This window comes from Sesamum indicum, linkage group LG12 (assembly GCF_026168435.1).
Source record: "Sesamum indicum cultivar Baizhima isolate 11 linkage group LG12, ASM2616843v1, whole genome shotgun sequence".
NCBI classification, from domain to species: Eukaryota; Viridiplantae; Streptophyta; class Magnoliopsida; order Lamiales; family Pedaliaceae; genus Sesamum; species Sesamum indicum.
In genome coordinates, this window is record NC_142668.1 from 15,815,236 (window position 1) to 15,829,717 (window position 14,482).

Here is a 14,482-nt window from a genome sequence, read left to right on the forward strand (position 1 = left end):
TACGGAATATGATGGTATGGACAATTACTGAACGAGGCAGTTCTTGGGGATGCGTAAACTTCTTCGCCTATGCCCCATACTTCGACCTTTTGTTGAGTATCGAATTGGGGATGAGTCTACTTTTTTATTATGACATGATCCTTGCAATGAACTGAGACCACTTATCCAGCAATTTTCAAATGGCCATTACCTCACGGGTACTCAATTGACAAATACAGTTGATACTATAATTGAGGATGGACAATGACAATGGCCCCATATTACAGATATTCATTGTCCACAGATTCTCCATACTCTCCCACATATCCATGGGGGCATTGACTGTATTTCTTGGCGATCACAGATTGGGCCTTTGACATCGGCTATGCTACTCCAGGTTTTCAGAATTATGGATACTAAGGTAGGTTTATTTTCACTACTCTTGGACCCCTTCAAGATTCCTCGTCATACGTTTATCCTCTGGCTCGTCATCCTTGGAAAGCTTTCTACAGTTGACAAGTTTGGCTATCTCACTTGGGTACCATTTGTGTCTTGTGTAACGAAGGGGCTACTGAAATACACAATTACCTCTTCTTTCATTGCCCCTACTCAAGACACTGCTTGAGGGTGATCCGGCGCACCCTGCATTTTGACTGGCTCCATCGTGATTGGGCTATCCACGTTCTGTGGGCAGCAAAAGGTAGCGAGGAAAATATCGTATCTCGACTTCTTATCCTGTACTATTGGGCTCTCTTGTATACCACCTATGATGCGAGCGCAATCTTCGACGAATATATGGAGGAATACGTGGGATACCTTTCGTAGGAAACTTATTATTGAAAATGTCTGACAACGGATACTTAGTGTTGATTTACCTTCTTCTATTAGCACTTGTGCACTTTTTCGTTTATGACGAATCCCTTGGCCTGTTGAGGTGACTGAGTTAATTATTTTTTTATTATAAAAAAAAAATTATTTTATCATAATTATTTTTAAAAGAATAACACAAATATGACGAGTCGCGATTTGAAATCGCGACTCGTCATTAAATATTTAAAAAAATAGGCAAAATTTCCCAAGTCGGAAAACAAAATCCCGACTTCAAGTCGGGATTTTGAATCCCGACTTGGAGTCGGGATCTTAAAACCCGACTTCAAGTCGGGATCCTGAATCCCGACTTGAAGTCGGGATTTTGTTTCCCGACTTGGGAAATTCTGCTTTTTTTTTTTTCGTTTAAATTATTATTATATAATTTAATTTATATATAATTAATTTTAACAATATACTAAAATTCAAAATTAATAAAATTAATATTGTATTAACTTAAAAAATTACAATTAAGGGTACAAATGTAATAGTTATTTATTTTGTACAATTGTAAAAAATTACATTAAATTATACAATTATAAATATAAAAAATGTCCACCCGTTCCACAATGTCGTCTGTGGCGTTGACGTCGTGGTCTTCTAATTTCCTCGCCCACATTTTCAACTGGCTCATTTTGCGCCTCATTTTCTTCACCAACAAACCGACTTGATGTTTCAGAACTTGACTCCACATTGTCACGATATGCACCAAATGATGGAAATGGAACTGGTGAAATATTATATCCTTGTGTATATGGTTGATTAAAACCAAAACCAAGGTCAAGAGAAAAATCTTGTGTTTGATTTGACATATATGGAGTCGATTGAAACCAATCACCTTGAGATGGTTGAGGCATATAATAATCTTGAGGCGGTTGAGGTACGTAATAATCTTGAGGTGGATATACTGTAGAAGGACCAGCTATATCCACCCCAAAATCACGACATTCAACTGAACCAGTTGACATTTGGCTAGAACTTCTTCTTTGCCTGTGGGATGTGTGGGAGCATCATCGGATGGAGAAGCAATTTGTTGTGGCTGTTGGGTTATAGCCTCCCTGATAATATGTAACCCATGTTCAAATCTATCCACCAATTGACTATATCCTTCGATATTTGGTGGTCTAGATCGACATAAAGTTTCAAGGGCATTCACCTCATTTGCCTGAAAAGTGTAGAAAAATAATTAGCCTTGTGTTGTTAAAAATATATATAAAATAAAACATGTAATATTATATAATAACGTACCACAACTTGCAACATAGGTGCTTCTCCAGGTTGGTACCCGCTTTCCACACGTCTATCAGTAGATGACGACACGAAATTTCTTGTTATGTTGTAGTACCACTCCCAATAACCTCGTTCTGTTTCCCTTCTATTAGAAATGAGTGGCCTATGTACAACCGTGTCATATCGTCTTTGCCATCTATTGATGTATTGTATGTGTTGCAGAGACCAATCTGCGCCCGCGTGATTTTTACGGGAAATCTGATGGAGGCTCATATCACGGGTATCCGTCGATTCTGGTACATTCTGCCTCATCCCGAATTGGCGAACAACTCGTTCGGGACGATGCATTTCAACTATTGCATAGAATATTAACGGAACAGATGACCTCCACAACTAGGGGTTCAATTCATCGGCGTAAGCCATAATGACATCCGAGTCCATGTCATACGACTGCCATATGAACTGTAATAAAAACAAAGATGTAAATTAATATGAATTTAAGGAAACGGTATAAATATACGAATAATATTAAAATTTAGTTACCTGATCCGCCTGCATCTCATCCAAAATTTCTCGTATTACTCGTACAGTTCCCCGAACTGTAGTGGTGAAAGTGTGCTGACAATTCCAAGTAGCACCATATGGTGCTGCTGGGAGCCAGCGATTATTGTCCATTTGCACTTGGCCCATAAATAGTCGTTGGGCACCAAGTCCAGGACAAAGTGGCGTAATCCGTGACCACGCCCAAATCTACACGAACAATACAAATATGTGTTATTAATGAATATCAATAGGAAAAAAAAAATGTGTAAGACTTTTTAAGTCAATTTTACCTGTAGCAATTGCAGCGCTCCACTAATGCAGTGATGAGGTGTTGATTTAATTGAAGGCGTCCGCACCTATAAACTCCATAAAATCCTATTTGGTGTAGGATTTCTTGTACACGCTTGGACATATTATTTTGGTTAAAGTAGCTCCAAAAGGTACCATCCGCACGCCGTGAAATGAGTACGGCGTCTAGGTCACCATCTGGAATATCGTCAGACCTATGTTGGGCTTGTTGAGATAATACAGTACTATCACGAGGACCGTAGACTGATCGTCTATCCATTTGTGTGGAAAAAAAAATTGAAGACAAACTCACGGTACAAGATGAAGGTGGGTGAAATTTTGAAAATTTTTGCTGGTGGATGAAGTGAGTTTCCACCCACCTTCATCCGTCCAATTTATAATGGTGGATGAGGGTGGGGGGAAATTTTAATTTTTTTAAAAAAAATTTTTTTTAAAAATTTAAAGGCTGGCCGCAGCCAGCCTTAATGAGGGCTGGCCGCTGCCAGCCCTCATTAAAGAGGGCTAGATGGAGGGCTGGCACGCTGCCAGCCCTCATTAAAGAGGGCTAGATGGAAGGCTGGCAGCGCCAGCCCTCCTCATTAAAGGGGGCTGGCCCTTTGCCAGCCCCCTTTAATATATATATATATATAACTATATATATAACATATATATAATATATATATATATATATAATTACATATATATATGTTATATATTACATCCCTTGTTTCCGTCATCTAGTTTCAAGCATTGAGATTTTTCTTACAACATATTAATATCTTGTTCCTCATTTTTACGTAGAAACTTGCAACAAAATGGCTTCTTCATTTTCTCGCATTGAGATTTTTCTGTATTTTGGTGGTGAATTATCGAGCGATGGATGGTCTGTTAGGACATGTAAAATGCAACCCGTCGTACGGAATCAAGCATGTCATCCAGACTGTGAAAGACCATACCGGATACGATATAGCATATCAAAAGGCATGGTACAGTTTGAAAATGGCACGTGAGATGGTTTATGGCACATGGGAGAGCTCCGTTCAAAAGCTACCAAATACTTGGGAGCTCTCCAAAAATATAATCCAGGAACGATTGTTGAATGGCAACATAAAGCCCGCGACACATCAACCGGTGCATATGTGATTGGGTACGTATTCTGGGCGTTCAAGCCGTGCATTGAAGGGTTCCAACACTGTCGCAACCTTATCAGTGTAGATGGGACCCATCTATACACAAAGTACAAGCACAAGATGTTGATTGCTGCTGCCATGGATGGAAATCAACAGGTACTTCCTCTTGCTTTTGCTGTTGTCGATGAAGAATCACTTTTATCTTGGAAGTGGTTTCTTAGACAATTGAGCAGACACATTATACGAGGGCGACGGGGTATCTGCCTTATTTCTGACCGCCATGCTGGTATCACAAGAGCTGTACGTGAATGTCCGAATTTCGTGCTACCTAACGGCGTGCACCGATATTGCTTGCGGCACGTGTGTTCCAATTTCAACAGTAAATACAAAAATGTTGTGTTGAAGGATCTTTGTTGGAGAGCTGGCTCTGAATGTCAGATCTGAAAATTCAATCGCACTATGGAGGAGATAAAGAAACAGTCCCTCGAGGCGTTTCAGTGGTTAGATAGGATCGACAAGGAAAAATGGACAGCATCACATGACGGTGGATGGCGATGCGGAATTCTGACGACAAATATGTCGGAATACATAAATGGAGTATTGAAAGGGGCTCGCTGCCTACCGTTGACAGCAATTGCTGAGATGACGTTTCAGCGAAGTGTCCATTATTTCCGTGAGAGATTAGCAAGAAGTACTGTAATGTTGACCAACAACCAACTGTGGACGGATTTTGCATATAAGATGTTCACACGTTGGCATCAAAATTCTGTTGAACATACCGTCACCAAATACCATCAGTTCCAACAGTCCGCCTCGATTGTTACAAGACGTCACGGTGGACATGGAGTCAACACCCATGTTGTCAAAATTGCGAACCGAGAATGTTCTTGCGGCAAATGGACTCAATTTGGTATACCTTGCAGTCACGCTCAAAAGGTATGCGTTGCATTCATGATTAATGCTGCATCAATGATGAAGGATTATTATGATATAATGACTTATAAGAATACATATTCTAAGTCATTTGAACCTGTACAATTCCGGAGATTATTGGGATGTACCGGGATTTGAGTTGGTCCATGATCCTACTATTCGCATCTCTTCGCGCCCTGGTCGAAATCAAACAACACGTATTCACAACGAGATGGATTGGGCGCAAAGGCGTGCACGACAACAAGCACAACAAAGAAATTCTTCAACACAATCAGATGTGCCAGTACCGGGTAGCCAGGATTAATTGTATATTTTTTGTATTTTTTACAATTGTACAAAAATATACACTTTTACATTTATATATTTAATGTAATTTTTTACAATTATACAAAATAAATAACTATTACATTTGTACCCTTAATTGTAATTTTTTAAGTTAATGCAATGTTAATTTTATTAATTTTGAATTTTAGTATATTGTTAAAATTAATTATATATAAATTAGATTATATAATAATAATTTAAACGAAAAAAAAAAAAGCAAAATTCCCAAGTCGGGAAACAAAATCCCGACTTCAAGTCGGGATTCAGGATCCCGACTTGAAGTCGGGTTTTAAGATCCCGACTTGGGAAATTTTGCCTATTTTTTTAAATATTTAATGACAAATCGCGACTCGTCATATTTGTGTTATTCTTTTAAAAATAATTATGATAAAATAATTTTTTTTTATAATAAAAAAATAATTAACTCTGAGGTGACTACCTAGCCTTTCATGTTGTATTGCACCGATATACTATTATTTATTTAATGAAGTTTACATTTATCGAAAAACTATCCAACACATTTTTATTATGAATAAGTTGCTGTTACTTAAATTTGGAGATAAGTGAACTGTGTTATTGAATATCAATATTCATATTTAATAATATCATGCTTAATTTATGAGTAAATGTTTTAAATTGTTGAACAAATTCGTCTAAAATCGCTGTAATTTATGATTTTCATTTTCCGACTTTATTATTTTTTAAGTTTACATCTGATATAATTTCAATTCTAATCAACTTTTCGACCTAAAGTTATCGAAACTTAGTCCGCCTGCATGCAATATTTTTGGAAGGGAAATATGTCACTTGGACCTATTAATACAATAAATAAATAAGAATTTCTGATGACTTTTTTTTTTAAGGTATCTATGAAAATTTTGAAAAACAGTTATTTTTTTTCTAAGTTCTCTTTAAAAGCTTTAGAAACATGTTTTTCTTAACTGAAAATATTTTCACATTTCTTTTGTATAGATGTAGAAAAAGAATGATACATTTGACGCCTCAAAACTCCACACGTGCAGGTCATATCATTTCCATAATTTCGGGCTAAAAAGCACAAAATATGAACGTTACGGATGACAAAATTAGAAAATAAATACAAAAAAAAATTGAAATAATTTTAAATACAAACTTAAGAACCACTTAACAGAATATGCCCTTAATTCAAATAATAAGATACAATGCTTTATTTCTTTTAAAATTAGTCAAAAAAAAAAAAAGAGAAAACCATACAGTAGTTAAATGTAAATTGTTTTTTTAGCATCATACATTTTTTTTTTGTGGGGGAAGGGGGGGGGGGGTGTTTACTGAATATTCCTCTATAAATACGGCAGACCTGATGATGAAATTCTAAGCCATCTCATTAAAACAACACGCAACGCTGTAAGGATTCCATACAGAATCTCCAGCAGCCAAATGGAAACGATAGCATCCCCCAACGACGGCCATGCAAGGCGCACAGCCGATTACAAGCCAAACATCTGGAACTATGACCACCTACAGTCTCTTACCAGCATATACCATGTGAGTGAGTTGGTTGTCATGACCAAGATTTTGTATTCGAGAAGAAGTGGTTGTTCATTTCGAGATTTTTGATTGCTCAGGAAGAGAAGTACAAAAGAGAAGCTGAGACACTGAAAGAGGAAGTTCGTGGCATTCTTGGTGCATTTGATCAGGAGGATCCATTGTATAAGCTGGAGGTTATCGATGAGATGGACAGACTATCTCTTTCCTCTTATTTTGTGGAGGAAATCTATGAAGCCTTAGCATCCATGAAGAGCAGTAAGCCTAGTGCCGGAAACGAAGATCTCTACTCAAGTGCATTGTACTTCAGGATTCTAAGGCAGCATGGGCATCATGTTTCTCCAGGTGAAAATTACGTTCCTTCTGCTCATTAATTTGTATCACAGTTGATGGCCAACTCTGATGAGTTGATGCTAATACATAAAACGCAGATGCGATTCATCGACTCATGGACAAGGAGGAGAAGTTGGTGATGAGCGCACGTTCGGATGGCAAAGCGATGCTTCAAGTGTTTGAAGCGTCTCATCTTGGCTTGGAGGACGAATGGCTGATTGATAGAGCAAAAGCATTTGCTACTAATAATCTCAGGCTTTTCAATTTAAACGATGATCTGGACAAGATAGCCAAGTGCCCTCTGCACTGGAGTGTGAACTGGTTTAATGCCAAGCAACACATCCAGGGAAAGAACAAGTCTACGTTCCATCGGCTAGCAGGCCTTAGCTTTAACATCGTTCAGGTTCAGCACCAAAATGAACTAAAGGAAGTTTTAAGGTGCGGAAAATGCTCAAATTTAGCAGATTTACCGAAAAACATAATGATTTTGAGGTTGAACACTGCAACCTGGCATTCTTTTTCGCCTTTTCATCTTGGATGCTTGCTTTGAACAGATGGTGGAAGAATCTGGGGCTTTCAGAAGTTCTAACCTTCACAAGAGATAGAGTGGTGGAAAGTTTTCTGTGGGCAGTGGGAGTGGCTTATGAGCCTCAATATGGAAGCCTTAGAAAATGGCTAACAAAAGCCATTGTCTTGGTACTAATAATTGATGATGTCTATGACATTTACGGCTCCAACCATGAACTCCACCAATTCACCACTGCAGTAGAAAGGTGAGGTCTCATAAAAAAAAACATTACTACTATATATCACATATTCCAGGTTAATTAATTCCTCTCCTACTCTGGATTAATCCAAAGCGAATGAATTTCTTGTCTCGATTTCAGGTGGGATCCAGTGGAAATTCAACAGCTTCCAGAAGCTATCAAGAGATGCTTTTGGGTGCTTTACGACACCATAAACAACATGGATCATGAAATTCAGAAAGAGAAAGGCTGCGACTCAGTTCTACCTCATTTGAAGAAAGTGGTACATGTGTTTGTATAGACTTTACCAAGACAAGACAGTCTTGTTTTCACTAACACCATTTTTAATTTTCTCATTCATTTCCATTTCTTCTCTGAGCAGTGGACAGGTTTTTGCAACGCATTATTTGTGGAAGCAAAGTGGTACCACACGGGTCACTCTCCATCTCTGTCTGAATACCTGGATAACGGATGGATATCCTCATCTGGCCCTCTACTTTCTCTTCATATTCTTATTGGCATCAGCCACGATATCACACAAGCTATCCATGTCTTTAACAACAGTAAAGAAATTATCCGCCACTCGTCGCTCATCATTCGGCTGTGCAACGATCAAGGCACTTCTAAAGTAAATAATACTTGCATCCTCCATTTCATACAATATACATGTTGGACAATAGTATGTCCGTTCGCGCATATATACAGTCTCATCTGATATGTCCATACGCAGGCCGAACTGGAGAGAGGCGATGCACATTCGTCAATCCTCTGTCGCATGAGAGAAGCAAATGTTACAGAAGCAGCAGCTCGGGGCCATATCAAGAACCTTGTGACCGATTCATGGAAAAAAATAAACGGGCTGTTCATCAGTGCTCCTCGTTCGCAGCAACCGGTGATCAGATATGTAGTGAACACAGCAAGAGTTGCGACTTTCATATATCAAAATGGAGATGGTTTTGGTGTTCAGGACCGCGAGACGAGGGACCAAGTCCTGTCCTGCTTGATTGAGCCTCTTCCCCTGGCTTGATAATGTCCCTTCACAATTAATAATAAATTAATACAACTGCAATTTCTACCAAGAATTATGAAAAATATCGTTTTGTTTCAATTATCTCTAAATGTAAATTATCACAAAGTATGAAATAATAAAGTAATAATGTTAAATTCAAATAAAACTTGAAAAATTAAAATGCTGTGTACTGGAGAGTGAAAATTAAAAAATTATAATGTTAAATTAATATTTTATAAATAATGGGCCTGACCATTGTAATAACAAGAAAAAGAAAAAGAAGAATTTGAGTGAGTCCAGACAAGCATTGGTCCCAATTTGTGATTCTAAATGATTGCATCGGGACACCCCAGTTCCGATCTGATGCACCACCATAACCAATTCTTAATTGCATGGTCAAAATTTTTCAAAGACATGTAAAAGTATAAAAAGAGAAATGTTAAATCCTTGTTTGAACATAAATATCAAATTACCTCTTTATATAAATATAAATACGACCAATATGAGATGCAAATTAAAATTTATTCCTCTTATTTTTATGTCTCGCAATAAAATTATGTTACGACAATGTAATAATAATAATAAAAAAGAAAAAGAATAATTTTTTAATTATTATACTTTAGAGCAGTAGTATGATATTTTTATATTAGTCTGAAATTTTATTTTGAGATGGAATTTATGTAGATGGAGAGGAAAAATCGTGATTCAGTAAGAAGATCGAAAACGCGTGTCCATTGGACAGATAAAAGTAGTAAAGTACAACACATGAAAGGGGGAGAATTAAAAACAGACCCAAACGAGAAGGCGTATTAAAGTACAACACCTGGAAGCGGGTTACTAGATTTGGCCCGTGAGTGCTACGCTAATCCGAGTTTCCAAACCCTTCCCCCGCCCCCAATCTCTTCTTCTCCCTCCCACCTTCTGCTGCCTTTGGATCAAAAAAGTTTTGTTTTTCTTTATCAGTAGGAGGTAGGTTCCTGATAAAACTATCAATAGGCTCAGATTTCTTCGTTTCTTGAATTGCAATTATTAATAATATATATAGATTCATTCATTTGATATCCAAGAAGCGGGGGCAAGGGCTTTCTTTTTCTTTTTTCGTTTCGTGATTTATATATCTTTACGTATACATACAAATCGATTTGTTCGCTATTTTTTGAGAGAGAATGTCGAAGAAGAAGGCAACCATGACTCTGAAAGACTTCCATGGCGGTTCCATTCCTTCGGATCTTCCTCTCCCTTCGGCGCCTGGCGTGTGAGACCCTTTTTCATTAATTTTCTTCAGATTAAGGTCTTCTTCACAATAGTTTTAAGATTGAGCTTGGGTATAGCTTCTTGGTTTTTGAATCCGTCTTGATTGTTTGCATTTATCTCTCCTGTATCCGCTTATAATTACTTTTTCTTTTTTTCCATGATTGTACCTTTAATGGTAGATTTTGTGATGAAACGAATATGGGTTGTGAATCGGCGTTTCTTCGATGAAGAAAGCTTTTTCTGGTGTGGATTTGTGAATTAGGCTCTGGATTTGGGTACATGAATAACCTAGATCTAAAGTATTCCATATATAGTTGATTCCTTTCTGGATCTCTCGGTTGCTAAATCCTTATAATTTTTTCAGTTGATTTATTCTTGTAAAGCATGTTGGTGGTGCGATTTTAATTTTATTCTTAGGGTCTGCGGAGTAAAAGTGCACAATGGTATTCCAATTAATTATTCTGATATTTGGGAACACTGACAGAACTGTGAGGCCTGTGGATCGTGGTGGGTTTGATCGCCAGGGGTCATGGGGCAATTCAATGGGAAGGTCCGATCATCGGTTACGTCCAGCATCTGCTGGCTCCTCTAGGAACCTTGATGAAAAGACTCCATTTCTAAGTCATAGTTCACATATAGGTCGTAATTTTGATGAGGATGAGCGCAAGCCGTTGGATGGGGCTTCAGGTCCTCGTCGAACAGTTGGTGATGACAGCTGTCGTGCTCAAACCAGTCGTGTGGGGGAGCCTAAGACCGATAATTTACCTGGTGCTAGAGTTGGTAGTAGAGCTGCTTCAAGTCCCGCATATCAAATTTCAAGTGGTTTGCCTGGTGGCTCTTATGCAGGGAGGGTTGGCGAAGTACATAATGCGAGGTTGAACAGTCAAACTTTTAGTGGCAGTCGAAGTTATGGATCAAATTATCCAATTTCGGCTGGCAATGCTGGGCAGGCAGTTTCTGGATCCTATCCAAATGCCTGGGGAATAGGGAAGGAGACCCCTATCAAGAAAGAGCCTGTATCTGCTGCATGGTCTGCTCCGGATGCTGCGTCAAAGTTGGCGCATGCCAGCGCACTCGAGAAGGTTTCATCCGGTCGGTGGAGCTCAAAACAACATGGTCATCCTTTGAAAGATGCTGAGGTCTTTGGACATACCGAAACTGAGGCAGAGTTTGAGCATAATGCCAACAATATGTTCAGTAAGAAAACCTTCAATAGGCTTGATGTGGCGGGTGACTCCAAAAATTATGATATTGCTCTGGTGATGCACACTGAAAGAAGTCTGGCTGTTGACGACGGGATTCATGGTGGTGGAAAAGAGATGCCAACATGTGACAGGGCTAGACCCACAATTCGTGTGGAGTCGTATGATAGAAACACCTCCATTGCTGCTAATGGGTTTCAGTCGCTTCACCCTTCTGGAAAGTCCGGTGGGACTCAGTTTCCGTCAACATTGCCTTCAGAATCATCAGAACGCCCAAAGTTGAAGTTGCTTCCAAGATCCAAACCTTTAGAGAATTTAGAACTACCAGTTGATTATAAGCAGGTAACTTGTTAAGTTAGGCTGTTAAATCTTGTTTTAATGTGTAAATTATATTATACATCAAATCTTATTCATGATATTTGAATCCAGGGATACGAGCAGACAAGTAGCCGTCCCCAAATGGAGGATAGTGTTGTATATGGACCTAAAAGTCCCATTCAATCTAGTGTTGCTGGATCGCCTATTAGTGATCGAACTCCGGAGCGACCAAAACTGAATTTGAAGCCGCGATCACAGCCCCTTGAGCAACATGAAGGAAATGGTGAAGCCAAAAGGTTGGTGTATGTTGGAATTTTTATTTGTGTTTTCAACTTTTCATGTCTTTTTCCTTATCCATGTATTTGTTTCTAGTCAAATCTTCTTATCTAGCTATCACCTGATGATTGGGCATCTGAATTTTTGAGTAGTTATTGATGTTAAATGATCGGAAAGAGATGAATGGGAATTAAGAGAATTAGAAAAGATTAATTAGTGAAACAATAAGTAAGTAATTTGTGGTTTATAAGAATTATATAATTATTGTTACTTTACTCTGCATGGTTTGGCTGTTTTTTCTAAATTGTTAAGCAAAGGAATGACTCTTAGATTAATGAGTTGTATGCTTTTGACTGTGTTGAGATGCCCCTTTGCTCTGGTAGCCTAGTGATGCAGTAATTTTAATATAGAAATACAGGCTGCCCGAAAGGACAGTCTTGCCTTCTGGATAACCTTGACGACCGTAATTCAGCTAACAGGGAGCCTTAAAATGGTGGTTATATGGAAAAGGTAAAAGAAAAAGAAGAAAATGGGATGAAGATGCTCTGTGTTTTCTATGTGACTCATAATCGAAGGCCGCATGATGCATCTGCTTGTAATAATAATATTAAGCATACAGGGTTTAGTAGCTGTTAGCTACATTTCTTAATTGGTAGTATTATTAGCCGCTGCTGCTCCACATCTATACCATTAGTCGCAGCAAGCATATCATATGGCTGAAATGGAGAGTAAGTTATATGAATATTTGATCTTATTTTTACTGTGAAATAGAATGGTTTATTGCTGCACTTTCTTATTCTCGCACAGTGTTTACTTTTTCTCGTCTCTATTCGAAAATGTAGTTCTTTGCAGTAGGTAGTTTACTCTCTGACATTTCAATCTTGATCTTCCTTGTTGCTTCAGAGGGACTGTTTTTGGGGGAGCTCGCCCACGAGAAGTGGTGAGTTCATTTTTATCTCATTTCATAAAGCAGTTCCTTTCAAAATACTTTTGAGATTGTACTTGGAATTCATTTGATTAGCTCAGGATTGAATAGTTTTGGCTATGCCCATGATTAGATGTTTTTATATGATTATCCTCCAATTCGCTCCACTGCTTCCTGTCCTGCGCTATCTATAACTTGCTCTGCTGTTGACGGTTTGGGCAGTCTCTCATCCTCTAATCAATTAGTTAGTTTGGCTCTTGTTGCCACTTTGGCTTTGCAGGACCTTTGTCTTATCTATCCAGTTTATATTTGTTCTATGTCATAGTTGCTTTATAGTTCATTCTCGTAACATGTTGATCATGATGGCAGGTTCTGAAGGAGCGAGGAATCGAAGATGATGTAAGCAATTATGACAGTCAACCTCCTTTGAGGTACTGATTTAGTTCTTTCCACTTGAGCCCACTGGGATGTAGTAAAGTTATAAATATGCTTGATCTAAAGATGTTCATGTAAATGACCTCTCTTTCTATTTGCATTGTAAACCACTTAAAGGGTAAAAGAAGCCTCACCAAAGGCTGATACATTCATGCATGTCACTCCTGCAAGCTACAGTGAGAAAGCTGAAGGTATTCCTACTGATCAAAGGATAGGAAAGTACCCTGATAGGCGAGATCATCAGTTGAATGGTGAGAGAACTGATTCACAGAGGAGGAGCCGGCAAAATGAAATTCGGAGAAACAATAAGGACATTGAGAAGCACCGAAATCAGCAACAGAAGCAGCCACAAGAGAGGCCTCCGTCACCGGAGACTTGGCGCAAACCAGTTGAGCAAGCAAAGCCGCCGTCCCCTGATGCGCCGCCATTGCGATATGGGAAAGCAGCTTCAGCAGTTGAGCTTGCCCAGGCCTTCTCAAAATCAGTATCAGATCCAACTGTTTCTGACCGCCTCCCTGGTCCTAGAGGCATTCCCAGCCGCAATCAGATGCCTTTTTCTCGACTAATGGGTCCCACACCCAGGCCTCAGATTAATGGTTACTGAGACCAAGCAGTTGTGGAGTAGTATAACAATGAGAGGGAATGTCCTATGCTGGATGCTTTGGTTGTGCAACATTCAGTAAAGCCTATTATTGGCAGCAGAATTTAAGACTTGGGTGCCTGAAATCTGGAGCCCTGCACCATCAAGACAACCTGAAGCACTAACAAGAAGATGGACAACAAATGTCAAACCGAATTGTTTTTATGTTGTGATGATCATAAGTTTATATGCTTATGGGTTAAGTCCGAGTTGTCGTGGAATAATTGACTAAACAATACATGGTGGAGTTCGTCATTTATGGATTTAATTTGAAGAAAATCCTGCTGGTCAATTAATGGAACTTATACATGAATTTGGTGTTTGATGCCCTGCTATTAACTGATGTGTGACAGAATTCGTGCCTTTGTATTGTTGTGCTTGTACATGTATATATCCTCTCGGTTTCCAACTCTCATCACTAATAGCTGTGAGCGCAGCGTGGTAGTTGCTTCAACAAGATTTTGAATAATGCCCAAATGCTTTGGTTGTGGTTGATTTTGGTTGTTTTTATTAGCGTAATGGTATA

General features: G+C 38.7%; 4 protein-coding genes and 1 long non-coding RNA gene across 5 annotated transcripts; 4 read left to right on the forward strand and 1 right to left on the reverse strand.

Annotated features, from left to right (window-relative positions):
* Positions 1–2,302: 2,302 nt before the first annotated feature.
* On the reverse strand, positions 2,303–3,253 carry LOC148784901 (uncharacterized). The gene is made up of 3 exons (XR_016063308.1): positions 2,910–3,253; positions 2,620–2,826; positions 2,303–2,538 (listed from the first exon to the last, which is right to left on the reverse strand). It is a non-coding gene; the product is annotated as an uncharacterized LOC148784901 (long non-coding RNA).
* Positions 3,254–3,932: 679 nt separating this feature from the next.
* Positions 3,933–4,481, forward strand: LOC148784902 (uncharacterized). Its single transcript, XM_088876539.1, has one exon. The coding sequence runs from the start codon at positions 3,933–3,935 to the stop codon at positions 4,479–4,481; it is 549 nt and encodes a 182-aa protein (XP_088732665.1).
* A 15-nt stretch (positions 4,482–4,496) lies between these two features.
* LOC148784903 (uncharacterized) lies at positions 4,497–5,108 on the forward strand. Its single transcript, XM_088876540.1, has one exon. It carries the CDS (start codon positions 4,497–4,499, stop codon positions 5,106–5,108), a length of 612 nt encoding a protein of 203 aa, XP_088732666.1.
* Positions 5,109–6,647: 1,539 nt separating this feature from the next.
* Positions 6,648–9,005, forward strand: LOC105175393 (alpha-farnesene synthase). Its single transcript, XM_011097828.2, has 7 exons — positions 6,648–6,818; positions 6,899–7,163; positions 7,250–7,589; positions 7,706–7,924; positions 8,039–8,180; positions 8,280–8,525; positions 8,628–9,005. Exons 1-7 carry the CDS (start codon positions 6,711–6,713, stop codon positions 8,922–8,924), a joined length of 1,617 nt encoding a protein of 538 aa, XP_011096130.1. The 5' UTR covers positions 6,648–6,710; the 3' UTR covers positions 8,925–9,005.
* Positions 9,006–9,714: 709 nt separating this feature from the next.
* On the forward strand, positions 9,715–14,269 carry LOC105175394 (eukaryotic translation initiation factor-like protein). Its single transcript, XM_011097829.3, has 6 exons — positions 9,715–10,161; positions 10,645–11,704; positions 11,792–11,976; positions 12,860–12,896; positions 13,251–13,312; positions 13,434–14,269. The coding sequence occupies exons 1-6, from the start codon at positions 10,073–10,075 to the stop codon at positions 13,918–13,920; spliced, it is 1,920 nt and encodes a 639-aa protein (XP_011096131.1). The 5' UTR covers positions 9,715–10,072; the 3' UTR covers positions 13,921–14,269.
* Positions 14,270–14,482: the final 213 nt, after the last annotated feature.

Excerpts from the sequence above, each read along its gene's own strand:
- LOC148784903 (XM_088876540.1), top strand. The coding sequence starts at position 4,497 with ATGGAGGAGATAAAGAAACAGTCCCTCGAGGCGTTTCAGTGGTTAGAT.
- LOC105175393 (XM_011097828.2), top strand. The coding sequence starts at position 6,711 with ATGGAAACGATAGCATCCCCCAACGACGGCCATGCAAGGCGCACAGCC. Across the intron at positions 6,819-6,898 it reads CTCTTACCAGCATATACCAT|GAAGAGAAGTACAAAAGAGA; the intron begins GTGAGTGAGTTG and ends TTGATTGCTCAG. Across the intron at positions 8,526-8,627 it reads ACGATCAAGGCACTTCTAAA|GCCGAACTGGAGAGAGGCGA; the intron begins GTAAATAATACT and ends GTCCATACGCAG.
- LOC148784902 (XM_088876539.1), top strand. The coding sequence starts at position 3,933 with ATGGGAGAGCTCCGTTCAAAAGCTACCAAATACTTGGGAGCTCTCCAA.
- LOC105175394 (XM_011097829.3), top strand. The coding sequence starts at position 10,073 with ATGTCGAAGAAGAAGGCAACCATGACTCTGAAAGACTTCCATGGCGGT. Across the intron at positions 11,705-11,791 it reads TACCAGTTGATTATAAGCAG|GGATACGAGCAGACAAGTAG; the intron begins GTAACTTGTTAA and ends ATTTGAATCCAG. Across the intron at positions 13,313-13,433 it reads GACAGTCAACCTCCTTTGAG|GGTAAAAGAAGCCTCACCAA; the intron begins GTACTGATTTAG and ends AACCACTTAAAG.